This window comes from Heterocephalus glaber, unplaced genomic scaffold (assembly GCF_053883595.1).
Source record: "Heterocephalus glaber isolate CG9 unplaced genomic scaffold, H.glaber_assembly_v1.0 deba00001532, whole genome shotgun sequence".
NCBI lineage: Eukaryota > Metazoa > Chordata > Mammalia > Rodentia > Bathyergidae > Heterocephalus > Heterocephalus glaber.
In genome coordinates, this window is record NW_028258330.1 from 24,770,754 (window position 1) to 24,795,226 (window position 24,473).

The 24,473-nt window shown below is 40.5% G+C and overlaps 2 protein-coding genes and 1 pseudogene across 15 annotated transcripts in view; 1 reads left to right on the forward strand and 2 right to left on the reverse strand.

Moving 5' to 3' along the window:
* The window catches only part of LOC106007969 (large ribosomal subunit protein P1-like), a 51,447-nt gene extending 36,913 nt beyond the window's left edge, over nt 1-14,534 (reverse strand). The window contains exon 1 of the mRNA XM_087188574.1: nt 14,402-14,534. Within this exon, the coding sequence (XP_087044700.1) occupies nt 14,402-14,534 (133 nt within the window). The remainder of the gene's footprint in view (nt 1-14,401) is intronic.
* Cbfa2t2 (CBFA2/RUNX1 partner transcriptional co-repressor 2) overlaps nt 1-24,473 on the forward strand; it is a 134,954-nt gene that overhangs the window by 45,840 nt on the left and 64,641 nt on the right. Inside the window, exon 1 of one of the 14 annotated variants that reach the window (XM_087188879.1) lies at nt 6,920-8,405. The exons of the other annotated variants lie outside the window; for them this stretch is intronic. The gene's annotated coding sequence lies outside the window, so the exon portion shown is untranslated. Of the gene's footprint in view, nt 1-6,919; nt 8,406-24,473 lie in introns of those variants that run through there. 14 annotated transcript variants of the gene reach the window in all.
* Nucleotides 22,918-22,995, reverse strand: LOC147824704 (U4 spliceosomal RNA; annotated as a pseudogene).

The window sequence follows — 24,473 nt, forward strand, 5'->3', positions numbered from 1 at the left end:
CTGGCCCTTCCCTTATTTTTTATTTTAAAAAAATTTTTAATTCTATTTATTTATGCAAGCAGTCTACCACTAAGCTACAGCTCTAGTCCCTTTTTAGTTTTATTTTATTTTTTTGGTACTGGGGATCGAACTTGGGACCTTGCACTTGTGAGGCAGGCACTGGAACCACTAAGCTAAATCCCCGGCCCCTTCCCTTATTTTAAAAAAATCTGTTTTCCCTTTTTTCCTTCCCTGCCCCCCATTCCCCTTTCCATTTGAACATATTCTTCCTACTTCCCAATATCTATTCTCCATTTTCCTCCGTACTTACTGTTTGGGTTTCTCACACAAGAGAAACAATGTGATATTTAAACTTAGGTGCTGATTAATTTCACTTAAAATTATGGTCTCAAGATGCATCCATTATCAAAAAATGACTCAAATTTATCCTTCTTTGTGGCAGAGTAGTACTCCATTATATAAAAATACCACATTTTACTTATCCATTCATCTGTTGATGGGCATATGGGCTATTTCCAAGATTTAGCTATTATAAATTGTGCTGCTATAAACATGAATATACATATATCACTGTGATATGATGCTTTTAACTCTTTCAGAAAGATACTTAGAAGAGACAAAGCTGGGTCAAATGGAATCTCTAGTTTTAGTTTTTCTTTCTTTCTTTCTTTTTTTTTTTTTGGTACTGGGGATCAAACTCAGGTCCTTGCACTTGCGAGGCAGGCAGCGGAACCACTGAGCTAAATCCCCGGCCCCTTAGTTTTAGTTTTTTGAGCAATCTCTGTACTGATTTCCACACATTTATTTGTCGTTTGTACTTCTTCATCTGAGAAGTATCTTTTTTCAGATGCCCATTTTTGATGCTTTTTTTTTTTTTCGGTACTGGGGATCGAACTCGGGTCTTTGCACTTGGGTAGCAGCCAGTGAAACCACTGAGCTAAATCCCCGGCCCTGAGATGCCCATTTTTGAATTGAGTCTTTAAATTTGAAGGGTCTGGGCCGGGGGATGTAGCTCAGTGGCACTGCGTCTGCCTGGAAAGTGCAAGGTCCTGAGTTTGATCCCTGGTACAAAAAGAGAAATATGAAGGATCTGATTTTTTTTAAGTTCTTTGTACACTGTAGATGTTAGTCCTTTGTCTGTGGAATAACTGGTAAAAATTTTTCCCGTTCTTTGGGTTTGTCTTCATTCTGTTGGTGCTTTCTTTTGCTGTGCATGTTGTTAAAAAACAAAAAACAAAACCTCTTGAGTTGTGATCACAAAATGCAGTTTTTTTGTTTCTTTGCTTTTGGTACTGGGAATCAAACTTGGGCTCGCACTTGCTAGGCAGGCACTGTACCACTGAGCTACATCCCCGGCACAGTTAATGTTTAGATTTCAAAGTATTTATTACAGTAAAGTACACATTGCCATTAATTCCCCACATAATACTTCCTCTGGCTTCCAGCATACATATCCCATCCTTCTTGTTACATTCTGAAGCACTTCTGGAAGTCCTTTTTCATGAGTGTCTTCCATTGCATTGTTCTGGCTAACTCAACGTCCTGAATCAGTTCAAAACTTTCACTTTTTGCTGGGCAAGGTGGCGCGTGAGGCAGGAGGATTGCCATGAGTTTGAGGCCAGCCTGGTCTACGTAGTTCAATGCCAGTAAGTTCAATAGCAAGACCCTGTCCAAAAAAAATTTTTTTTTACCTTTCGTGTGTGTGTGTGTGTGTGTGTTGCAGCCTTAAAGATTGAATCCATAGCCTTTGCCCTGAGCTACATCTCCAGCTCTTTTTCCTGTTTTTGTTTTTTGAGGGTCTTGCTATATAGTTCAGGCTGGCCTTGAATACACTATGTATCATAGGCTGGCTTTGAACTTGCAGCAGTCCTCCTGCCTCAGCCTCCCAAATGCTGAGATTACAGCATGCAGCACCATACCCAGCTAACTAGGAAATTTTTAAGACTTATCAGATATTTAATTATATTAAGAAATTTAATTGCTTAGTTTTTAGGTATAATAATAGATTTATGATTATTTCTTTTTGGTACCAGGTATCAAACTCGGGACCTTGCACTTGTAAGGCAGGTGGCAGAACCACTGAGCTAAATCCCCAACCCTATGATTATGTTTTTTCAAAGATTCCTTATTTTTTAAGATATATATATATATAGAACTAGTCATGAATAAGTTCTTATGTGGGATTTTCTTGAGGACCAGCCAGTTTAGTAATTATATCCTAACTGGGCGTTTAGGTATATGATAGCCTATTTTTTGTTCTGTTTGTTTGATATTTTCCAAAATACAATTATTAATTTTTTTGAGACAGGGTCTCGCTATTAGTTCAGTCTGGCCTTGAACTCACTATGTAGCCTCCTGAGTGCTGGGATTCCACACCCTGGCAAGCAGTCTCTTTCTTTTTCTTTTCTTTTACTTTTTCTGGGCCTCTTTAGTATTTCTTTTTTCTTTTTTTTTTTCATTAACTTTATTGGTACATTTTAGGTGTACAGTACAGTTACATTCATCATTGGGATCTTGTACCTTTAAATGATGTATCTTGGTAAGCAGTCTCTTTCTTATGCCAGATGCTGCATACTACTCTTTTACTTTGCCTGCTCCACTCAAGATCAGCACTTTCTCCAAGGGACTCTGGTTTTAGTAGAAAATGCGGTTTAAAAATCATGATCTGGCTGGGCGTGGTGGCACACACCTGTAATCCCAGCACTTGGGAGGCTGAGGCAGAAGTATTGCTGTGAGTTCGAGGCCAGCCTGAACAACATAGAAAGACCTTATCTCAAAAAACAACAAAAAAAATCACGATCTGGTTGCTTGTTGCTATAAGGAGTCATTTCTTCTAGAATCTCTTAGTGAACAGCTAGAAAGTTTATGTATGTACAGATGTTTTTGCATTTTTATGACTTTTAACAAAATGAAAATATGTAGTATATGTAATATAAAATTTAAAACATCAAGCCAGATGTGGTGATGGCATACCTTTAAATATAGGAGGATTCTTTGACTCCAGGAGTTTGAGACCAACCTGAGCAGCATCTCTAAAACAAAACAAAAAACAGCCTGGTGGCACATAGTCATAAGCACTTGGGAGGAGGCTGAGGTAGGAGGATCATGAGTTGGCGGTCGAGGCTACATAGAGAGGAGTTTGAGGCTGCCTGAGGTACATATGTTACTTATTTTAACAATTGAATTACAATATTCTTGCCTATGATAATATGGAACCTTTATCAACCACTTTACAAATTATGTTATAAAGTAACCGATTTAGAGGTTGTATCGACTACTCCTGATAATATAGTGTTGGTTTCTCATTCATTAGTTTCCAAAATTGATGTTACTGAGTTAAATAGACTATATTGGTATCATATCAAATGTCATTCTTTTTGTTTTGGCTGCTTAAAAATAAACTCCCTATCACCTGCTAATCTCACCCATAACCTGTTACCCTTGCAGCTGATGCTGGGCTGAAACTCTATAAACAGTGACCTAAATAAGCCTTTCCTCTCTTAACTTGTAGGTGTTGGGTATTTTGTCTCATCAACAAGAAAAGTAACTAAGACAGAATTTGATACCAGAGAAGTGGTAGTTGTGACTGTACCTTTTTTTTGAGACAGGGTCTCACTGTGTAGTTCAGGCTGCCCTTAAACTCACTATTTAGTCCAGGATGGTCTCCACGTGGAGGAGATCCTCCTGGCTCATCCTCCTGAGTGCTAGGATCACAGGTATGTGCCTCCACACCCTATACCTGACCATATGGTTTAGGAGCTTTTGGAGTTGACTTACGGGAAGGGGAAGAAGTAGAAAAGGTTCAGAGTTAGCAGCTAAAAAAGTAGAGCTAGAACGCCTGAGGCTGTACTTGGGAGATTAGGGTCAGAGCTCAGGAGACCAGAGTGCTAATAGAAAGGCTACCTGTAAAGACCAGGCTCAGGAGGTTTCTACTGGGAAGAAGGACTGCATTTTGATGATTGTTACAGCTTGGCAGAAAGTTTGTCTGCATTTTGCTCTTTTTTTTTTTTTGGTACCGGGGATCGAACTCAGGTCCTTGCGCTTGCAAGGCAGGCGGCAGAACCACTGAGCTAAATCCCCAGCCCTTACATTTTGCTCTTAAACTTACCTGAGACTAAGAGTGGTGGCCTAATTAATCTTTCAGAAAAAGTTTCAAGACAGTCTAATGTTGGGGTGGTGGTATGGCTACTGTTGGGGGCTTGTAGCCAGATTCATGTTGAAAATCAAGAGAAAAGAGCCCAGCATAATGATTTAAAACATTTTGAATTTGGCCAGAAAAGAAGCTCTAATAAAGTTGGGGCCTGCAAAGATGAAAGAGAGGAGAAATTGGTCACTGAAAAGACTAGAAAGAAAAAGCCATGTACTTCAGTAGAAGACAACAGAAAAGATGGCCTGAGGAGATCACAAGAACCAGCAGAACAACCTTGCAGCCTCAGAGTTGCAAAGTTGAAAGACTCCTTTGAGATGAGAGCTCAAGAGCACCATGTTCCAGAATGGCAGCAGCCTAGGGAAGTGGTTCCTTTGGGATTTGGCTCAGAGGCACTGGACCCCTAAAGCCAAGAGAGAAGGAAGCCTGGTTACTGCTCCAGCTGGCAGCAGACCTTGGCATCATCCACATGGGTGCTGGTTTTCGGTACATGGAATGAACTTTTTTTGGGGGGGGTACTGGGGATCGAACTCGGGTCCTTGTACTTGTGCAGCAGGCGGCAAAACCACTGAGCTAAATCCCGGGACCCCTTCGGTACATGGAGAATGCAAGAGTTGGGGGGTCAGGAGGGCTTCCACGTAGATTTCAGAAGAAGGCCTGAGAGGCTAGGCAGTGTGCCCCTGAGAGAGCAGTGTGCGAAGCCGAGATTGTGAAGCCAAAGGTACAGTGGAGACCCCAGAAGTTTGGAGAATCCAAGAGCGTGGATCATCTGAGGAAAACTGCAAGAAGGGAGCAGAGCCTGCCCAATAGAGAAGCCCTGGGAGCTACAACCACTGGAAGTGCTGTAGGGGTGGAGCCACCCCAAGTCCTTTGGAGTTCACATCATAGATTGCCTAGGATGTTGGAACTACAGGACTTAGTTTGCCCTGCTGGATTTTGGACATGCTTTGGTCCCATTCCTTTCTGTCCCCTTCTGTGTATCTTTTGGAATAGAAATGTCTATCTTGTGCCATTGAATGTTGAAAGTGTTTAACTTTCTTTTCATTGGTATAGGGGCTTGCAGCTAAGAGTTTGCCATAAATCTCAGAGGAGATTTTGGAGTTGGACTTCTCAGCAGTGCTGAAACTTTTAGGATTTGGCAACTTTTAGAGATGGACTAAATGCCTTTTGCATAAAGGGGATATACATGGGTTTTTGGGGGGCCAGAGGCAGAATTTTTTTTGGTTTTTGTGGTGTTTTCTTGTACGGAGGATCGAACTCAGGACCTTGTGGTTGCAAGGCAGGTGCTGGAACCACTGAGTTAAATACCCGGTAAGGGGGACAGAATGTTATGTCTTGTGTTTAGATGTCCCTCCAAAGCCTCATGGTCTAGGTGGGGGCTTTTTCGGAGTTGGCTTGATCTAGAGTGTGTGATGCTGGTGTTAAGGATGTGTGATTACTGATAGGTTTGGCACAGTTCTAGATAGGATTAAGGGTGCTCCAACCCTGCCTGGATAAAATATAAGGGACAGAAAGAGAGCTAAGTGCCTTTTGTCCCTTGCTTGCTTTTGCTGTCTTCTGCCTGCCATGGACTGTTTCTCTTCTGCCATGCTAACCTGCCTCGGAGCCAGCCAACTATGGACTCTTTGAGCTACATAAACTTAACTGCATAACTACATAATTTAAGTACATAAACTGTGAGCTACATAAACCTTTCCCCTCTTGTGAATATTGGGTATTTTGTTTCAGCAATGAGAGAAGTAATTTAAACACTGCCCGAGCTGCTTGAAACTCCTAGGTTTAAGTGGTCCTCTTGCTTAGTCTCCTGAGTACCTGAGCTATACCACCACACTTGTCTAGCATGTTTGAGACCCTCAATCCCCAGTACCCCCACCACACCACACCACACCACACACATATTGCTTACTGCATAGCAAACAAGTTGATACTGACTGGGATTTCATCATTGGATGGACCTGTTAGGGTTGCTTGAGTGTCTTTGTGATATGGTGACTGGTTTCCTCCAAAACACAGAATAAGTAATTCAGGACAATCAGTAGGGGTCCCCCCCTGGCCAGGATTGAACACAGGCCTTCATACTAAGCTACTTTGTAACCCTTTTTTATTTTTTGAGATCGGGTTTCCCTAAGCTATAAATTGTCTGAGTTGGGCTTGGACTTGAAATCCTCCTGGCTCAGCCTCAGAGGTTTTGGTTTTTGTTTTTTTGAGATGGGATGTCACTATGTTGCCCAGGCTGGCCTCAAGCTCCTGGGCTCAAGTGATCCTCCTGCTTCAGTGTCTTGAGTACCTGGGACTGAAGGAGTACACCACTGTGCCTTGCTTCACTGGGATCTTTGGATTTAGTTTCCTAGTTGACAATAAAAGTATAGTGGTCTGGCTGTTAATCCATATTTAGCTGTAAAATTGAGAAATAATGCCTGCCTTCCAGGCCCTGTAGAATAGACCTTTGTGGTGATTCAGGGAGTGAGGGTAGTCTGACACTTAGCAGTCAATGATAAGCACTCGACCTGCTGCTACCATTATTAGTACCTCTTTTATTACCACAACCCCTGGGATGAACTGAAAGCCTGAAATCTAGTCATAACATTGCCCTAGACAGAAATAATCATCCTTTTTTATTTGCCTAAAATTGCCATGACAAAAATTGTTTGCAGGTTCCACATAGCCCAAGTATGATAGAAAATTGAGAATTAGAGGATTACAACTACTCTTTCTCCCCCTCCTGTTTCTTTCTTTCTTTCTTTCTTTCTTTCTTTCTTTCTTTCTTTCTTTCTTTCTTTCTTTCTTTCTTTCTTTCTTTCTTTCTTTCGAGACAGCGTCTCACCTTGTAGTTCAGGCTAGTCTTAATATAATCATCACTATATAGCCCAGGTTGGCCTCAAACTCATGGCTATCCTCCTGCCTTAGCCTCCCAAGTGCTGGGATTACATGCATATGCCACCGCACTCAGCCCTTTTTTAGTTTTTATTTTGAGGCAGGGTCTTGCTAAATTGATAAGTTGGCTAGGCTAGGCTTGAACTTGTGAACCTCCTGCCTTAGCCTTCCGGACTGCTGGGGTTATAGGCATGTGCCACCATGTCTGGTTTTGATAACGTCTTGTATAACTATAGGGCAGTGTCAGTTTCAATTACCAATTTTTGTTCAGTAGAAGCTGACCAAGTAACTAGTACATGCTAGCTCTTAGGGGGTATAAAGAATTAAACTCTCATCTTGTGTTCTTCTATCTGTATTCTTGAAATAATTGCCCCAAAAGTGTTTTTTATTTTTGCTGGTATTGTTGAAACTTGTATCAGCAGTTCTTTTAATGTTAAACATTGTTAATCCTCACATTAATATTTGTTTTGTTTTAAAACAATTTTTGCATTGTGTCCCCATCCTTGATTTATAATCTTTACAGCACCAGAACCATGTTGCCTGCATTGTCTTATTTTAATCACGTGCCAATTTTGCAATGCTACCAAGACTGGATTTGAGAAGCAGCTTGTGTGAATCATTTACATACATTTCTGTTTATAGTCCCCAAATTAATTTGCAACTTTTTGTTTTATCTAATTACATGTTCAAAACACATTTTTAATAATTCATTTTATGAAGGATTTTAAAATTATAGCATTTTAAAATTAAAGAGCAGAGGCTATTAAACAATAGTGGGAACCAGACAATATGTAGGACTTTAAATGGTGATTGCTAAACATTTGAATGTTCTAAAAAAAATGTGAGTCTGTGTGTCTGTGTGTGTCTCTACATGTTATTCCACTAGGGACTTGCAAAGATAGGTTTTGCACAGTATCCTTGCTGTTATTGTCAGCCATAAACAAATTACACGTATTTAACAAGTTAATGTCAGATTGGCCAGGAGCCACTAGGAGGTGTGTACTTAGTGACATCAGCTGGCAAAGAGCCCTGGTAACAGGGAGGCTTGGAGGGGTAGTGGAGAGAGGAAGCAGGAGGGAGGGAGAAAAAGACAGAGAGACTGACTGTATCTGGGGATTCTGGCAAGGTGAAGAGCTGGTCTGTTTGGCAGGACCTTCCCATCTGGGATCCATCTGTGTTTCCCTGGAATGGGACAGGCAGCTCTAGTCAGTGAGAAATCGCAGATGTGAGAGAGCTGACACATGTCCAGCTAATGAAAGGAGGAAGAAGGCTGGTCTCCGATTGGGCTTTGAAGATTAGGAGGAGAAAAAACGGAGCTTTTTAATATCTATTTCTAATAAATTTGGTGTCTTAAGAATCTGGATTGTTTTAATCTGGGCTATCGGTAAGTACATTTTAATTTAGTTTTGGGGTTAATGTGCACAGTTCTCTGTCTTTCCAAGCTTTCTAGTTATTGAATTATGTGAGGATTTCTTGATATGTGATGAGTTAAAGCAGCCTGTAACTACTCAGTTCAGTTTGGTGCTTCATTTTGTTAATATTTCTATCTCATTTTTCAGTTGCCACCTTTATATTTGAGTGCCATGCTTTTTTGAATGGAAAGTTGAGTTAATAATCAGATAAAATATATTAAATCTACAGTTAGAAGATGATTACAATTATTATGTATTGCAAACATATACTAAAATTAAAAAAAGAATTCTACAGGTAGAAAAGTAGTTCCGCAAATATTTCTGTAAGCCATTCCACATTGGAGCCTTCTGTGATGTTTTGAGGGAATTTTGTTCCTCTTAAGTATGCCTTTAATACAAATAAGCAATGTTAAAGAGATGGCTTATAGAACACTTTCTTATTGTCAGATTTTATTTCAGTGCATTCAGGCAAATTTTATAACTATAAGAGATTGCCGTAAAACTAATATCTCTTCATTTAGACACGCTTAGCTCCTTTTGGTTACATTTTGCTCCTATGGTGTTTTCTTCTATTTCCTATTATGAGTTTAGGGAATTCACACAAATGTAACTACCTTGTTTTGTAGTCTTTATTGATTTGTAATGCCTAGTTTGACTTTCCGCTGTTTTTTGTTGTTGTTCTTTTCCCCCGTTACTGTATTCATTATGTTTTTGAGGCTTCCAAATCCAGATACTTATGGGAAGAACATGAATTTGGGAGTTACACATACTATATAGCCATTATTCACTAATTGTCTCACTTTTAGCAACCTACTATTCTCTTGTCGCCCCTGTTTTTGTGTAATCCTGACTCGTGTTATTGGGTAAAATTTATCTAGCACATAGAAGTCATACAAGTTAATTTTAAAAGTTCCTAGATGTTATTTTTTGTTTTGTTTTGTTTTGTTTTTGGTACCGGGGATCGAACTCGGGTCCTTGCTGCTTGCGTAGCAGGCGACGAAACCACTGAGCTAAATCCCCAGCCCTAGATGTTATTTTTCTATTTCAGTAAGTTTCTTAACCTTTGTCTTGGGGGGGGGGGGTTGGTGGTACTAGGGATTGAATCTAGGGCCTTGTGCATTCGGGACAAATGCTTTACCACTGAGGTACATCCCAAGGGCAACTGTTTGCATCTTTAACCTTCAACTTGAGCCTGAAGCTCTTGTTTTCAGGGTACCTTTCCTCTTGTTGTACTCACTTCCCAGATCAGCTGTATGTGGTAAATGATGTGTCATCTTGGCTAAGACTCTCTATGGTTATAGAGTTTGGAAAGCATTCTCAGTATTATATAATACAAATGAACCTGTCAGACTACACCTGAGTAGGGAATGAGGTACTAAATTGTACTGCTTTGTCAGTTTTCTTGGAATTGTTCCTCTCACTTGAAGATTCTGTAATTTCTCAAATAGGTACTTAAAAAAATATTTTTATCCTTAAAGTTCTTCAGCCTATTAGTTGAGTATTTTAAGAGAACAGTACAGTACTACTCACTTCCTTTAATTTTATAGTAAGATTTCTTGAGATGGAGGGCACACCATATCCTCCTGTGCTGGGGATTGAATCCAGCACTGTATACATGCTAGGCAGGTGCTTTATCACTGAGCTACATCCCCAGCCCTTAAGGTACTTTTTGGTTTGTTTTTGGTTTGGGTTTTTTGAGACAGGGTCGGCCTCACTGTTGTAGTTCAGGCTGGCTTTGAATTCACTGTGTATCCCAAGCTGGCCTCAAACTTGTGATCCTCTTGTCTCAGCCTCCCAAGTCCTGGAATTATAGACGTGCACCACCAAGCCTGTCCCTCCTTAGGGCGCTTTTTAAATGAGCCTTTTTAGAGGGTTTCATTCATTCATTTCAGTACTGGATTAAACGCCAGGGCCTTTACACTGAATTATAGTCCCAGATTTTTTTTTTTTTTAATTTGAGACAGGGTCTCACTAAGTTACTAAGCATTCTTTTATTCCTAATGGACTTGGGGCCGGGAGTTTAGTTCAGTGGTGCCACTGCCTGCCTTGCAAGTGCAAGGTCTCAACTTCCATCCCCAGTACCAAAAAAACCCCCCAAAAAACAAATGGACTAAATGAGTAAAAAAATTAGAGATTTTTTTTTGGAGACAGGGTCTCACCGTATAGTCTTAGGCTGGCCTTGAACTCATGATCCTCTTGCCTAAATCTCCTGAGTGCTAGGATGTCAGATGTGTGCCACCACACCTGGAGGGGGTTCATGTTTTGATAGGTGAGGTTTTCAGCATCTTTGGGGCTTGTTTGAATATTTGAGAAGATATAGGGATCACATTGAATTTACATGGTGCTCTTTCAGTCAGCAAACTGTTGACATTATGTTCCTAGGGATAAGTGGGGACAAAAGAACTTAATACTGGAAGTGAGTGTGAGCTGCAGTCTACTGTGGAGAACCTAAAAAAGGATTTTATACCACGTTGTCCACACTTGGAATACTTTTTGGTTTTGTCTTATTTTGGTGCTGGGGTTTAGATTTTTTTTTTTTTTGGTACCGGGGATCCAACTCAGGTCCTTGTGCTTGAGCAGCAGGTGGCAAAACCACTGAGCTAAATCCCGGGCCTCGGTGCTGAGGTTTAAACACAGCCTCTACCACTTAGTTACACACTCAGCCCTCAGGGACCCCCACCCCCAGGATTTAACCCTGTCCCTTTGCTACTGAGCTATATTCCCAGCCCTTGTTTTTTATTTTGAAACAGAGTATCACTATGTTTCCCAGGCTGAGCTCAGATTTGGGAATTTGCAATCTTTCTGCCTCAGCTTCCCAGAATTCTGGGATTTGATACAGTTTTGGGGGTGGGGCGGGGGTATTTTTGAGACAGATTTTCACTATGTAGTTCACTGTGTAGTTCAGGCTGGTCTTAGAACTTGCAGTCATCCTCTTGCCTCAGCCTACTGAGTGTTGGAATTATGGGAGTATGCCACCATATGCAGCTGGTTTTATACACAAGTACAAAAATTCAAGTAGATCTGAAAGATTGTTTGAGACAGTTCATTGATGGTCATTTTAAGGTCATTCAGACCTAGAAGTACTCCTAAGTCCCCAGTGATGACCTATTGACAGTGTTAGGATTGGAAAGAAATTTATTGATGATCTTATCTGGTGTACTTAAAAAAAAATTACTATTGGTTTTTTTTTGTTTTGTTTTGTTTTTTGAGACAGAATCTGGCTATGTAGTTTAGGCTGGCCTTGAACTCACTGTGTAGCCTATGCTGGCCTCAAACTTGTGGCAATCTTTCTGCCTCAGCCTCCGGAGTGCTGAGATTACAGGTATGTGCCACCATTCCTGGCTCAAATGTACTATTTATTGTACCTGTAAGTAAAGTTGAAGGAAAGGTAATAGGATGGTAAAAAGTCTGCCTGGACCAAAGTTAAAAAACTCTACTTGGTGGCCGAGGTTAGGTCAGAATTGTGTTCTGGATTTCCAGGACATTTACTTTGCAGACTTTTTTTTTTGGTAGTAGTGGGGATTGAATCCAGGGTCTTCTTACTGAACTACATCTCCAGGCCATTTTCTTCTCTTCTTCTTTTCACTAGCGCCCCCCCCCCCCGCGCTCCCAGTGTGCCACCAGTCCCAATTTACAAACATTTTGTTGATTGGCTGTTGTGTGATAGATAATATGTTGAGATAAAAAATGATGAAATTTCATAGAGGAGATAATGTACACATAAATGCACAAAAGAGGTGAGTCCTAAAAATTAGTACCAACTAAAGAAACAGTTTTCATGGAGGAAGTTACATATGAACAGAATATGGGGAGACAAGAAGGATTTGGACTCCTCATGTTTGGAAGTATAGCTGGTGGATCACTGTGATTGATTGATTTTTCCATTACCAGGGATTGAACTCAGGACCTTAAGCTTGTCAGGCAGGCGTGACACCACTGAACTACATCCCCGGCCTGGATCACTGTGATTTAAATTAGGTGTTGTCAAATGCATAGTTACACTGTTAATTGCTCCTGTGTTTTGAAGTAGGGCTAGCTGTTGCTGTTTTTCCAAATCTGAGAAGAGTTGTTTGCTTCGGAGACACTTACCTACACATATACATACCCTTCTTAAATTTGTGGTTTATATACCAGGAAGCTGCAGTTGATAAAGGTTCCTACTCCGAAGTACTATGTAGGTTAATTTTTCCTTCAAGTCAGTAAATAAAGTAGCTAGTGGTAGCTGTTTCTTGCAGAAAAACAACCTGTTGTAACTGGTTGTTATATTCTCACTGGATGATGGGCTTCCCAAACAGCATTTAATGTTTTGTGCCCCCCCCACCCCCGTCCCCCGTACCAAGGATTGAACACAGGACCTTACGCTTACAAGGCAGGCACAGTGCCACTAGGCTAATCCCCAGCCCCAGCATTTAACTTTTAAGAACTATATGGTGACCCATTTATGCTAAGGAATTTAGAATGTATACGAATGTATTTTTCTACAGCATGTCAAAACCTGCAAAAGCATGCACAAGCACAAGGACCTGAGTTCGATCCCCGGTACCAAAAAAAAGAAGGGGCTGGAGATGTAGTTCAGTGCAAAAGCTTTGGGTCAATCCCCAGTACTGCAAAGAAACAAGAAAGCCCAAACAAAACCTGCAAAAGCATATCTTTATGCTTTGTTTAAAGCAATGGCTAGTAGAAATCCTGTTACCATTTAATCTTGAGCAGCTTGTTAGAGATGCCTGACAAGGCAAGGTGCAGTTTTGTGTAGAACATGTATATGTACATATTATCTGGAGTTGCCTCATTACTGGAGCTAAAGTAAATAGGATATGAATTTTCATTTGGTTCTGGTAGGACAGGTAGAAGAAAGGCAATGAAGTATTTTTTTTTCCTCCTGTGTCAGTACTTTTAATGTTGTATACATCAAACTATAACAAAAGACAGCTATCACAACAGCCCCTCTGCTTCATGAACAGCACATGTATCACAGTAAACCAAGTTTATATTCCACCATCAAGTGTGGTTCCCCCAGAGTTCACTCTGTGATGGATCATTGAGAATATCTTTAAATCTGATGGTCTCATCATTACCCCTCAAAATATCCAATGAAAGGTTTGAGCTTGAAAGAAATGGAAGACGCCGAACCTGTTGTACTGACTTGAATTCCATTTGTAATTTTAGAGGAGCAAAGAGACCCTGGATGTTCCTTAGTGTAGAAAAATTCATTTTATCTTGGTTGAGCTGGAACTGTGGCTAGTGGATATGTCTGTCCCTCAGAAACTTGAAAATCCAAGGCTTAAGAGGTCAAAGCTAGATCATCCAAATCCATAATTGGCAATTTTTTTCTGATAATTCAAGAGGATGACTTGGTAATAGTTCATTTTTCGCACAAGAAAAACCTTTCTGCAGAAGATCATGACTTTCAAAAGGCCCACTTTGCTGAAAGTTCAGTAACTGGATGGAATACTGTCCTTTAGCTGAGATCCAAGTCCTCTGGTATTCATCTTCAGCCCACTCTGTGAACAGCCTCTCAGTTTGGTTACCATCAGCTGGCCCCGGCAATGAAGTATTATATGTGGGCTTTGGCATTAGCTATGGAACCATTAACTAATGTAACTGTCTTCTCCAAGCCTCAGTTTTCTCACCTGTAAAATAGGAGTAAAAATGAGTTCCAGGGATTAAATTAGTAACTAGTATGATACTTGCTGCATACTCAAGATTTATCATTTCATGTGATTTTTCTTAGTCTCTCAAAACACTGAGGCCACAATAACCAAGAGACTTACTTAAAATGTGTTGTGTGTGTGTGTATGTATGTATTTGTAGTATGCCTCACTTTAGATTGACAGGAAACCAACCCTGCTGCTTTAACTAATTCTTAGTCATGAGAGAAGAGTGCATGTAGAGAATGCAGCAGTCTTAAAAACTCAAACCTGTTGCTGTGTGGCAAGCTGTTAATGTTTAGAGACCCTTCATCACTTACCCTGCTGGTAGAGCTGGGGGATGGGCTGCTTTGGGTGACAGATGTGCCCTCTGCTGCCGGCGGGCACGTGCCGGCTCTGTCCCTCTGCTCCCAACACCAGGTGCAGCCATTGTTCTGACTGGTCTCTCTTCATCCGGCCTCGTCTGTTACTCTGCTCTTTCTAGCTCATTGTTTCTGTAGGAAATTAGCATTAAAAACCCATCTGAAACCCCCATGTCCCTGAACTGCAGGTGACTGTTATTGGCCCCAGCTGGCACCCTTGCGCTTGATTACTTCCATATGGGTCTGTGCAAAGAAGTAGTAGCCATTTATTGATTTCCACCACAACCCCCACCTCTATTACTGAAACTATAATACCCTGAAATCTATTAGCTCCCCAATAGGCCATATAGCTCAGTTGGCACTACAACTGTGATGAACGTTTTACAAGCAAAACTAATTACCCGTTTTTATCCCCTCTTTACCTCCTAAATATTAAATGTAGAAAAACCAGAGTGGCATAAATGGAATAGTAGATCTTTTAAATGTCTGGAGATGACTCTTGTTAATGAATAGTAAAGCATTTAGGGTCTGGATGGACTTTTATGGAAAATTTTAGTCACTGCTTTAAATATTTCATACCACACCCATAGTATTCAAGTAAATGATGGCTCAGTAGACCGCTAGGCTGGAGTAGGGAACACAAAAGTTTCCATCACTTGCTTTTTAGTTTATTAAATATAATTGAGGTGGGCAGTATATTAGGAAAGGGACCTAATTTAAAGTAATAGTGTGTTTTGCCTACATACATTTGATATTAAATCTTTTTGTTTTGCATTATCTTGTTTGCACAAATAGCTGTTCTAGTTTACTTCAAATAATAGTACTTTCAGTAAATAGTCAAGATGGTATCCTAAACTCCATCCTTTATCAGTAAGTAAATTCATGTGTTCCATTTTGGTTATTGTTCTAAGTCATGGTTGTAAATATAAAATTTAAGTATCCAAATTTTTTGTTTTGTGTTTGTTTTTTGAGACAAGGTCTTGCTGTGTAATTTAGACTGGCCTTGAACTGACTATGTAGCCGAGGCTGGCCTCAAACTCACAGCAATTCTCCTGTCTCAGCCTCTGGAGTGCTGGGATTTCAGGCATGTGCTACCACACCAGGTTTAAGTATTCAATTTTAAGGGCAGTCTGAGTTGTTATTGTTTCCTGATGATTTGTATTGTGACCTTGACAAAGTCACTACTCCTATCCCTGGAGAGTATTCTGGTAGTATAAATTAAGAGCCCAGGAAGTCAAGAGATGGTAACTGACAGGTGTGGTGCAGCATGCCTGTGACACCCCCCCCCCCCCAGTACTCTTGGAGGCTAAGGCAGCAGGCTCACAAGTTAGGGCAGTGTAGTGACTTGATGAGGCACTGGTTCAAAAATGAAAAATAAAAAAGGGCTAAGGATGTAGCTCAGTGTGAAGGCCCTAAGTTAAGTGCTTAACTCTGCCAAAATAGGATGGGGAGACTGATTTTTGACAACTGAATATTGAGCTATGCAACTTAGGGTTTATTATTTTGATTTTGTTAGAGAGGGCAGGTACTTAGGGTTAGGGTTAGGGTTAGGGTTAGCTACATCGTCCTCCCTCCTTCCCTCCTTTTCTCTGTCTCTCCCCCTTTCTCTCCCCCTTTCTCTCCCCCTTTCTCTCCCCCTTTCTCTCCCCCTTTCTCTCCCCCTTTCTCTCCCCCTTTCTCTCCCCCTTTCTCTCCCCCTTTCTCTCCCCCTTTCTCTCCCCTCTTCTCTCCCCTCTTCTCTCCCCTCTTCTCTCCCCTCTTCTCTCCCCTCTTCTCTCCCCTCTTCTCTCCCCTCTTCTCTCCCCTCTTCTCTCCCCTCTTCTCTCCCCTCCCGCCCTCCCTCCCTTCCTTCCTTTCTGTACTGGGGCTCGAATTCAGGACCTTGCGCTTGCAAGGCAGGCCCAAGTGCCACTGAGCTAAATCCTGGCCCTTCTCTTTATTTTTGAGACAGGGTTTTACTATGCAGTTCAAGCTGGCCTTGAACTCAATATGTCTCCCAGGTTGACCTCAAATTCACAGCAATCCTTCTGCCTCAGGCTCCCAAGTGCTGGGATTACATACGTGCGCCACCATACCTGGCCACCAGTCCTTTTAAAAGTTTTTATTTTATTTTGAATTCTGGGTGTTGCAGTACATGCCTGTAATCCCAGCACTCAGGAAGGTGAGGTAGGAGGACTGTCAGTAGTTCTTGGCCAGCCTGGGCTACATAATGAGTTCTAGGACAGCCTGGATTATATAGGGAGACCCTGTATCAAAAAAAAAAAACACACAAAAAAAGTTTTTCTTTTGAGACAGCTAAATTGCCTAGGCTGGCCTTGAACTAACTTGTGATCCTCTTGCCTCAGCTTACTGAGTGTGCAACTCAGTTTTAAAGTAAAGTTTCTGTTTACAACATCTGAAAATAAGTTATTTGCTAATTCTGACATTTAAAATAACAGTTTCAGTATTTTAAACTTAATGGAACTTGTACCAATCAAAAAAACATTTGGCCATTTCTCTTGGGGAAATGTCTTTTTGTTTTTCTTCCCCCTTTCCCTTTCCCTTTCCCTTTCCCTTTCCCTTTCCCTTTCCCTTTCCCTTTCCCTTTCCCTTTCCCTTTCTGTTTCTCCTGGAGTTTATAAAAAGGTTATATAATTTTTTTTGGTACCGCGGATCGAACTCTGGTCCTTGCGCTTGTGCAGCAGGCGGTGAAACCACTGAGCTAAATCCCTGGCCCAAAAGGTTATATAATTTGAAGAGTCCCTGGCAACCAACATTTTACCTGATAGCTCCTGTGAAGAGAAGCCTTCAGGTAAAGCAGTGTGTAATACATTTTTAACAGGTTAGTATTTGTGCTATGAAGATTTTTGGGGGGGGGTCTTCTAAATGTGCCCCCCCCAATAGGAATTGAGCCTAGGGAGTTAGGTCACTAGTTGAATTGGTCACTAAATGAGGAACTGTATATACATAGTATGTACACTACAGTAGTTGAGTCCCCCCACTTTTTTTGAGACAGGGTCTCTGTAGTCCAGGCTGGCCTTGAGCTTACTGTGTATCCCAGGGTAGCCTCAAACTCCTGGCAATCCTCCTGCCTCAGCTTCCCAAGTGCTGAGATTACAGCCATGTGCTACCATACTTGGTTTAACATTGCAATATTCAGAACAAAGAAATGGTCAAAGGAAACTCTTAACTTGATGACTTTGCTTTTATTTGTGTAACTTTTTTTTTATAACTTAACATGCAGTACTGTAATGTATTATAGAACATAAAACTACAGTACAATCAGCAAAAGTTATAGTACTGTATAAACAGTTTGTACTGGACCAAAAAAGTCACTGAAGCTCTATAAAGTAGATACACAGAACTGTACAAAAAAATGGGGGTGGGGTTGTGTTGTAAGTCTAAATGGCAGGTCCTAAGTCAGAATGGCATGCCTTGGTTGTAAGTCCCAATAGTTATAACCAGGTAGGTTGTTAAACAGGGAATATCTATATATGGTCAAATACAGATTTAAAGTGAAAAGATTACTGTACATCAATCTTTTCCTTTTTTCCCCAAAATGTGGCCAATAAAGCATTTTGTGCTTTCAAAAAAAGGTTAGATGAATAAACTGGGATTCTGTATGTGTTTTATTGGACATTTGGGTGGCAAAATCATTTTTGAAATATTTCTGGCAACTTAATTTTTATCTGCAGATGAAAAAGTTAATTCCAGTATTTTGATTAAATTAGCAGACCATATGGTGTTTGCACAGACTGACTTCTTATGTGAAGTAGCATGTTATTTTCTCTTGCTGGATATGATGCTTTCTTTACCTGATGTCAGTGTTCTAAAATGTTCACTCTAGTCAGCAGTATCTAGTCTTTTTTTTTTTTTTTTGCCTCAGTTGATGTTGTCATTTGTATAGTACTTAGTCCTGCTTAATATTAGTTTAATATTTAAAAAATTAAAACAGTCACATTTCTATTGTATTTCCTAACCTCTGTTCTTATCATAATCCACATATAAAATATGTTCTGATTGGTTGTTCCAGACTGAGGGATTCAGTATTTTAGTAAACTCATAATTATTCACACATCTCTAATACAGCTTGGCATTTAGTTTAGGGAGCTTTGCCTTATTACAAAAGGTCCAGAAACCTTTCTGTACTGTATTGTAGTTGGTTAACTGGAATTAGAAAGTATTAATGGAGTCTAGACTCTGTATCAGATACTGTACTAGGAGGTATGGTTATAAAAGGTCATCAGAGAATTCACAGAGGGATAGGCTCCAGTATTAATGAAGAGAAGATGTTTGAGTTGAACCTTAAAGTTGAAGTTTTAAAGTGCCTGAGACAGGGAAAGGAGGGCATAGAGAACACAACCTGTTTTATAGGCATTGTGCTTGTTTAATATCTGCTGTGAAGGTCTCCTCTTAATAGTAGCCATTAATACTTAGTTCACTCTGATGGTATACTTTGTTATTTGTCTGTCAGAGTGCTCATCTACCTTCCATTTATGTTGTTTAGATTCATTCCCCCCTATAGCCTCATATTTGCATTGTGCTTTTAATTTTCAAAGCTTTTTACCCTCATAATGGACCCCCAGACATAGGGAATAAAATCCAGGTAGTAGTATTTTTCTTTATTTATTTTTAGTTTTTTGAGACAGAGTCTCGCCATGTAGTTCAGGCTAGCTTTGAACTCACTGTGTAGTCCAGGGTGGCCTTGAACTCACAGTAATATTCCTATTTCAGCTTTCTCAGTGCTAGGATCACAGGCTAGTATTTTTATTTTTATGGAGGAGAAAACAGGCATCATCATCCCATCAGCGTTTTAGTCCCCAGATAAGATGGTCTTTTTCTGTAGCTTGACTGCAAACGGTGCAGTCTTAAGCAGAATCCTCTTCAATTCTCTGGGCACAGCCTCGAGTGCTGACTGAGGCAGCCAGCAGGAGGGCCACAGCAAGGCAGACAGCATGGTTGCTGATCAGAGCTAACAGCCTGGCATCTGCAAACTCCAGCTGTACAATTTTGCTACAGCATATCTAGATTTCTGCTCATACCTCTGAAGAAACAGAGTTTGCAAGAATACAAGTGAAACCATTCCAAACTTATAAGTGCTCTATCTGTGGGAATATTCTGTATTATCTATGAGATCCTATAGTTGATACTTTCCTCAGTTCAATTATTGCATGTTTAGGCCAGCATTCCTATACCAATTTTAGTTTAATGCCAAAATATGATTGAGCTGTCATAATAGATGAATTGAGTGGGTTCTAATTGTGACACACATTGCCAAAGAGATTTTTTTCTAGCTGATTGTGTTCCTCCATCTTTCAGTTTGTTTGGAAAACAGTCCATTACCTGGAAACATTTTAGCTTTTTTTTTTTCTTTTAAATATTCATTCACTCAATTTTTAAGTTTGTTTGTTTGGGGTTTTTTTTTTTGGTACCAGGGATCAAACTCAGGACTCTGCGCTTGCAAGGCAGGTGGCGGAACCTCTGAGCCAAACACCGGCTCTAAGTTTTAATTTTTTATATATTTGAGACAGGGTCTCACTATGCAGTCCAGGCTGCCCTCAAACTACAGCAATCCTTCTGCCTCAGCCTCCCAAGTGCCAGGGTTTCAAATGTGTGTCACAACACCTGGCTTACTCATTTATGTGCAGTACTGAGGATTGAGCCCAAGGCTTTTGTATTGAGATTGAGCTGTGTCCCCAGTTGCCCCCCCGCCTCTCTCTACCCCCTCCCCCCTCATTTTTAGACAGGATCTCACTAAGTCACTAAATTGCCCAGGTTGAGCTTGAATGTGCAGTCCTCCTGCTTCAGCCTCTCAGAGTACTGGGATTGTAGGCATGTGCCCTGGCTTGCTGCCCTCTCCTTCTCTCTCTCTCTCTCTGTCTCTCTCTGTCTCTCTCTGTCTCTCTGTGTCTCTCTGTCTCTCTCTCTCTCTCTCTCTCTCTCTCTCTCTCGTCTCTTTTTGTGACAGTGTGTTGCTGTGTAGTCTAGGCTACCTTCAAACTCTTATTTCTCTTACCTCAGTCTCCTGAGTGCAGAAATTATAATCATTCACCACCATGCCTGGTGAGGGTGTATTGTTAAAACCATCATTTCAGTGAGCAGTGACTGCTGGCGACCCTTTATAGTTTTGCCTATGTTTACTTAGTATTCACTCATTTTTCTAAAATGTGTGGATTTTTGGAGATAGTTAAGAAATAAATTTTCTTGGTTATTAATTTTGAAGGAAAAAAGAAGTGATCTTATTGTGGCACCAACATTTTGAAATCTTGGTTTATTTGTAATTAAAACCTTAAAGATCCCCCCTGTGCTAATTCTCAGGCCCATTCATTTGACAGAGTGACAGTTTTATCGGAAGCCTCTGATTGTGATTTGAGGACATAAATTGGCTCCTCTGTAGTACCCTCTACACTTCAGTCTTACAACTTCCTAGGGTCTGTTTCAGCTGTAGACCATCTTTACCATCATATATTTGTGAAGAAAGATAGGAACAGTATGAATTTCACTGAACTATTATCATTGTTCATTTGTTTTCTCTAAATTCTTGGTCATGATGTGCAAGTTTCATTCATTGAGCCCTATAACAATTTACTATTTCAGCATTCCTCAATTTCAGCTTCTTTTGCCATAGTATGGGCTCTGGAGCCCAATAGAACTGTTACCTCTTCCTAGCTCAAGAGCTTGGGCGTAATTTAACTTCCCTGAGCCTCAGCCTCTGTTTGAGTAAAGTGGTAACTCCACTTGTTTAAAACTCTGTGGGGAATGGGGTGTAGTTCCTGTGATAGAGTACTTATCTAATGTGTGTGAGTCCTTGATTTTGATCTACAGTACAAAAAAAAAAATTCATATCTTTAAAATGTGGTAAAGACGGGCCAGGGATTTAACTCAGTGGTGCCACTGCCTGCCTTGCAAGCACAAGGTCCTGAGTTCGATCCCCGGTACCAAAAAAAAAAATTTGGTAAAGTCACCAGGCATGGTGATGCACACCTGTAATCCTAGCAGGAGGATTGCCATGAGTTCGAGGCCAGCCTGAACTACATAGCCAGACTGTCTCAAACCCAAAACGAAAAAAAAAATTGGCAACATTTTCTAGGGCAATTTATAAATGAGTCATTTTATATTGAATAGGGAGCTTTCTTGAGAGTATTAATTATCTTTTTAAAATAGGACACCCCCCCACACCAAATGGTAAAGAATTGAGATGTCAAGACTGTAAACAAATAATTGGAGACTAAAGTTTAATGTGGAAATGAGATAAATAATCTGTAAAAAGAACCATAGTAGAGTTTTCTTAAGTAAACTTCTGCTTGCACTCATTTGCTGCTACTTTTTCCTTAGAGTTTTTAGCACCTTCATGTTGCAAGGCTTCAGAGTTGATGTACTCTGCGGTGTCCCACAAGGCTGGCGCAACAGCCCTCAGCTTGTAGTGCCTAGAGCTATCATAGAAAGGGGCCAAACACATGGCATTGCAGTATACTTCCAGATGTTATTTGCTCCATTTGGATGACTTGGAGCTTAAGAAGGGTATTTGCTCTTGAATAGAAGAAAAATTGTTACTTTGGCATGAGGCCCAACCTGGCATCATTCCTACATCTGTTATTGATTAGAAGTGAATTCTGGTCAGTCAGGACCCAAGAGTGCTGGTCTAATTATCAAGTTCAACCTTCAGGATGAAATACTTCAGGAAAGCTGAAGGATAGCTTAACAGCTTTACAAAGAATCTGAAAGAAGAACCTTTTGTAGTTACTGTACAGAGACAGCCTGTGTCATTGATGGAGAACCTTTTAGAGCTTTTAATAACAAACAGCTAGCTGTAGCACCCATGCCATAGTTTTGCACTACTTGCCTGATTTCCACATGTTAAGAAGCATTATACCTAAAATGTACCAATAAAAGAATTTAACAACAACAAAAAGAAGCATTATAACATCTACATACAGCAATTATAGAAAGGGGACAGTGGAATGAGTGGTAGGCTCCTTTTTCAGTGATTTTTGAAATATTTAATTAAAATGCATAAATATTACGTGTTCATTTCAATGAGGTTCCTCCCCCTCCCTTTACTGGGGATCGAACTCAGGACCTTGCACTTGCCAGGCAGGAACAGTGCCACTAAGCTAAATCCCCAGCCCTTTTGTTTTATTTTTTGAGACAGAATCTTACCATGTAGCCCAGGCTGGCCTCAAACTCACAGTGATCTTCCTGCCTCAGCCTCCCTAGTACTGAGATTACGAGTGTGCAACACCATGCTCTGCTCATATTGCTTTAAAATAGATGAGTGCCTGAGTTTTCTTCTGTTATTAACCTTGTTGTTATCCTCCCATACCCCAATCCCCTTCCAAATTGAGCCCAGAACCTTACACATGCATTGTATTCTCAGCTCTATTTATTGTGAGCTCACTAAATTGCCTAGGCTGGCCTCCAACTGGGAATTGTCCTGCTTCAGCCTCCGTAGTAGCTGGGATTACAGGCTGTGCCACCACACCCAGCAGATACATTGTTCTTGGGAAAAGTTTTCAATTAGCAATAATCCTGCCTTGGATAGACCTCATTGGCTACTGCCACTGCGCAAAGCTGCATTGTTCTTAATTTGAATTTAAATTTGCCTTGGGTTTTGTTTTCATTTGTTTTGTTTGCTTTTGAAACAGTGTCTCAATTGCTCTGGCTGGCTTCATATTTGAGATCCTCCTGTCTCAGCCTCCTGAGTAGGTGGGCACATAGGTGTGTGCCTCCATGCCAAGCTTTTACCTTGGTTTTTTTTTTTTTGGTACCAGGATCAAACTTGGGTCCTTGCGCTTGTGCAGCAGGTGGCGAAACCACTGAGCTAAATCCCCGGCCCTTACCTTGTTTTTAATTGGATTTATATCAGTGTTAAGAGTTCTGATCCTAATTTTAAATCTTGATTTTTAAATTTTTTAATTTTTATTTTCTGGTTTTTTGAGGCAGGGTTTCCCTTTGTAGTTCAGGCTGGCCTCAAACTTACAGCAATCCTCCTGGCTCATCCTCCTGAGTGCTGCAATTACAGGTGTGCACCACCACACCCGGCTATAAACTCTGAATTTTCTTTCTTTCTTTTCCTTTTTTTTTTGGTACTGGGGATGGAACTTGGGACCTTGCTCTGGCAAGACAGGTGCAGGAACCACTGAGCTAAATCCCGGGCCCATATCCTGATTGTTTTTTTACCTAGTATGCTATTAGGAAAATATGTAGGTAGTATCTATAACCCATCTAAAACTTGGCTTTACTGTATGTCTGACTAAGAAGCAAGTATGTACTGTGTTCTGGCCACTGACTTGGCACTGTCAATATGGCAGTGATCAAGATAGATAGGGATCCAACTCTGAAGGAGCTTACAACCTGATGGGCAGAGACTGGCTTTTTCTGAAATAAAAGTGAACAAATCATATATTTAGGACCCTGTGATGTGAACAGAAATGTACTGTAGTCTTCATGATGCAGCTGCTTATGGAAGGATCACATTTTGGTAGGACTCCATTTGAGTAGGACTTTACAGTATGTAGAGAAGATTGCAATTTTTTCTAATTTAATGAAAATATTCCTGAAGCTTTGGTACAAGTATATAGCATGAATGCTAGAATTAGTGGTTATGTATGTCAGTGGGCTTTTTTGTTGGTTACCTATTTTATAAGGGTAACTCACTTTGTAAAAATTTCTTTGCAGTGAATTGCTTTATACCTGTGATATTGTAATTTAGTCTATGTGTGGTATTGTAACTCAAGGTTTTTTGGTTGTTGATTTGTTTTGTTTTGCTTTAATCCCAGGGAACCAGAGGTGTTAGCCTATGTTTTAAAACTCACATTTGTTAGTGGTACAAACAGCTGTCACACTGAATAATTGTCACATCATTATAAGGGTTTCTGTTGCTCACTAATCTGTAGGTATAAGTCTGGATTTTAATCATATGTGATTGGTAAAAATTAGTTCTTGTGAGAGCTTATGCTGGGTAGGCCATCTGTTCCTTATTGTAAAGCTGAAAAGTCAGCCATAGAATTTGCAAGCCAGTGAACTAAGATGTATGTTAGGAGGGTGGGCT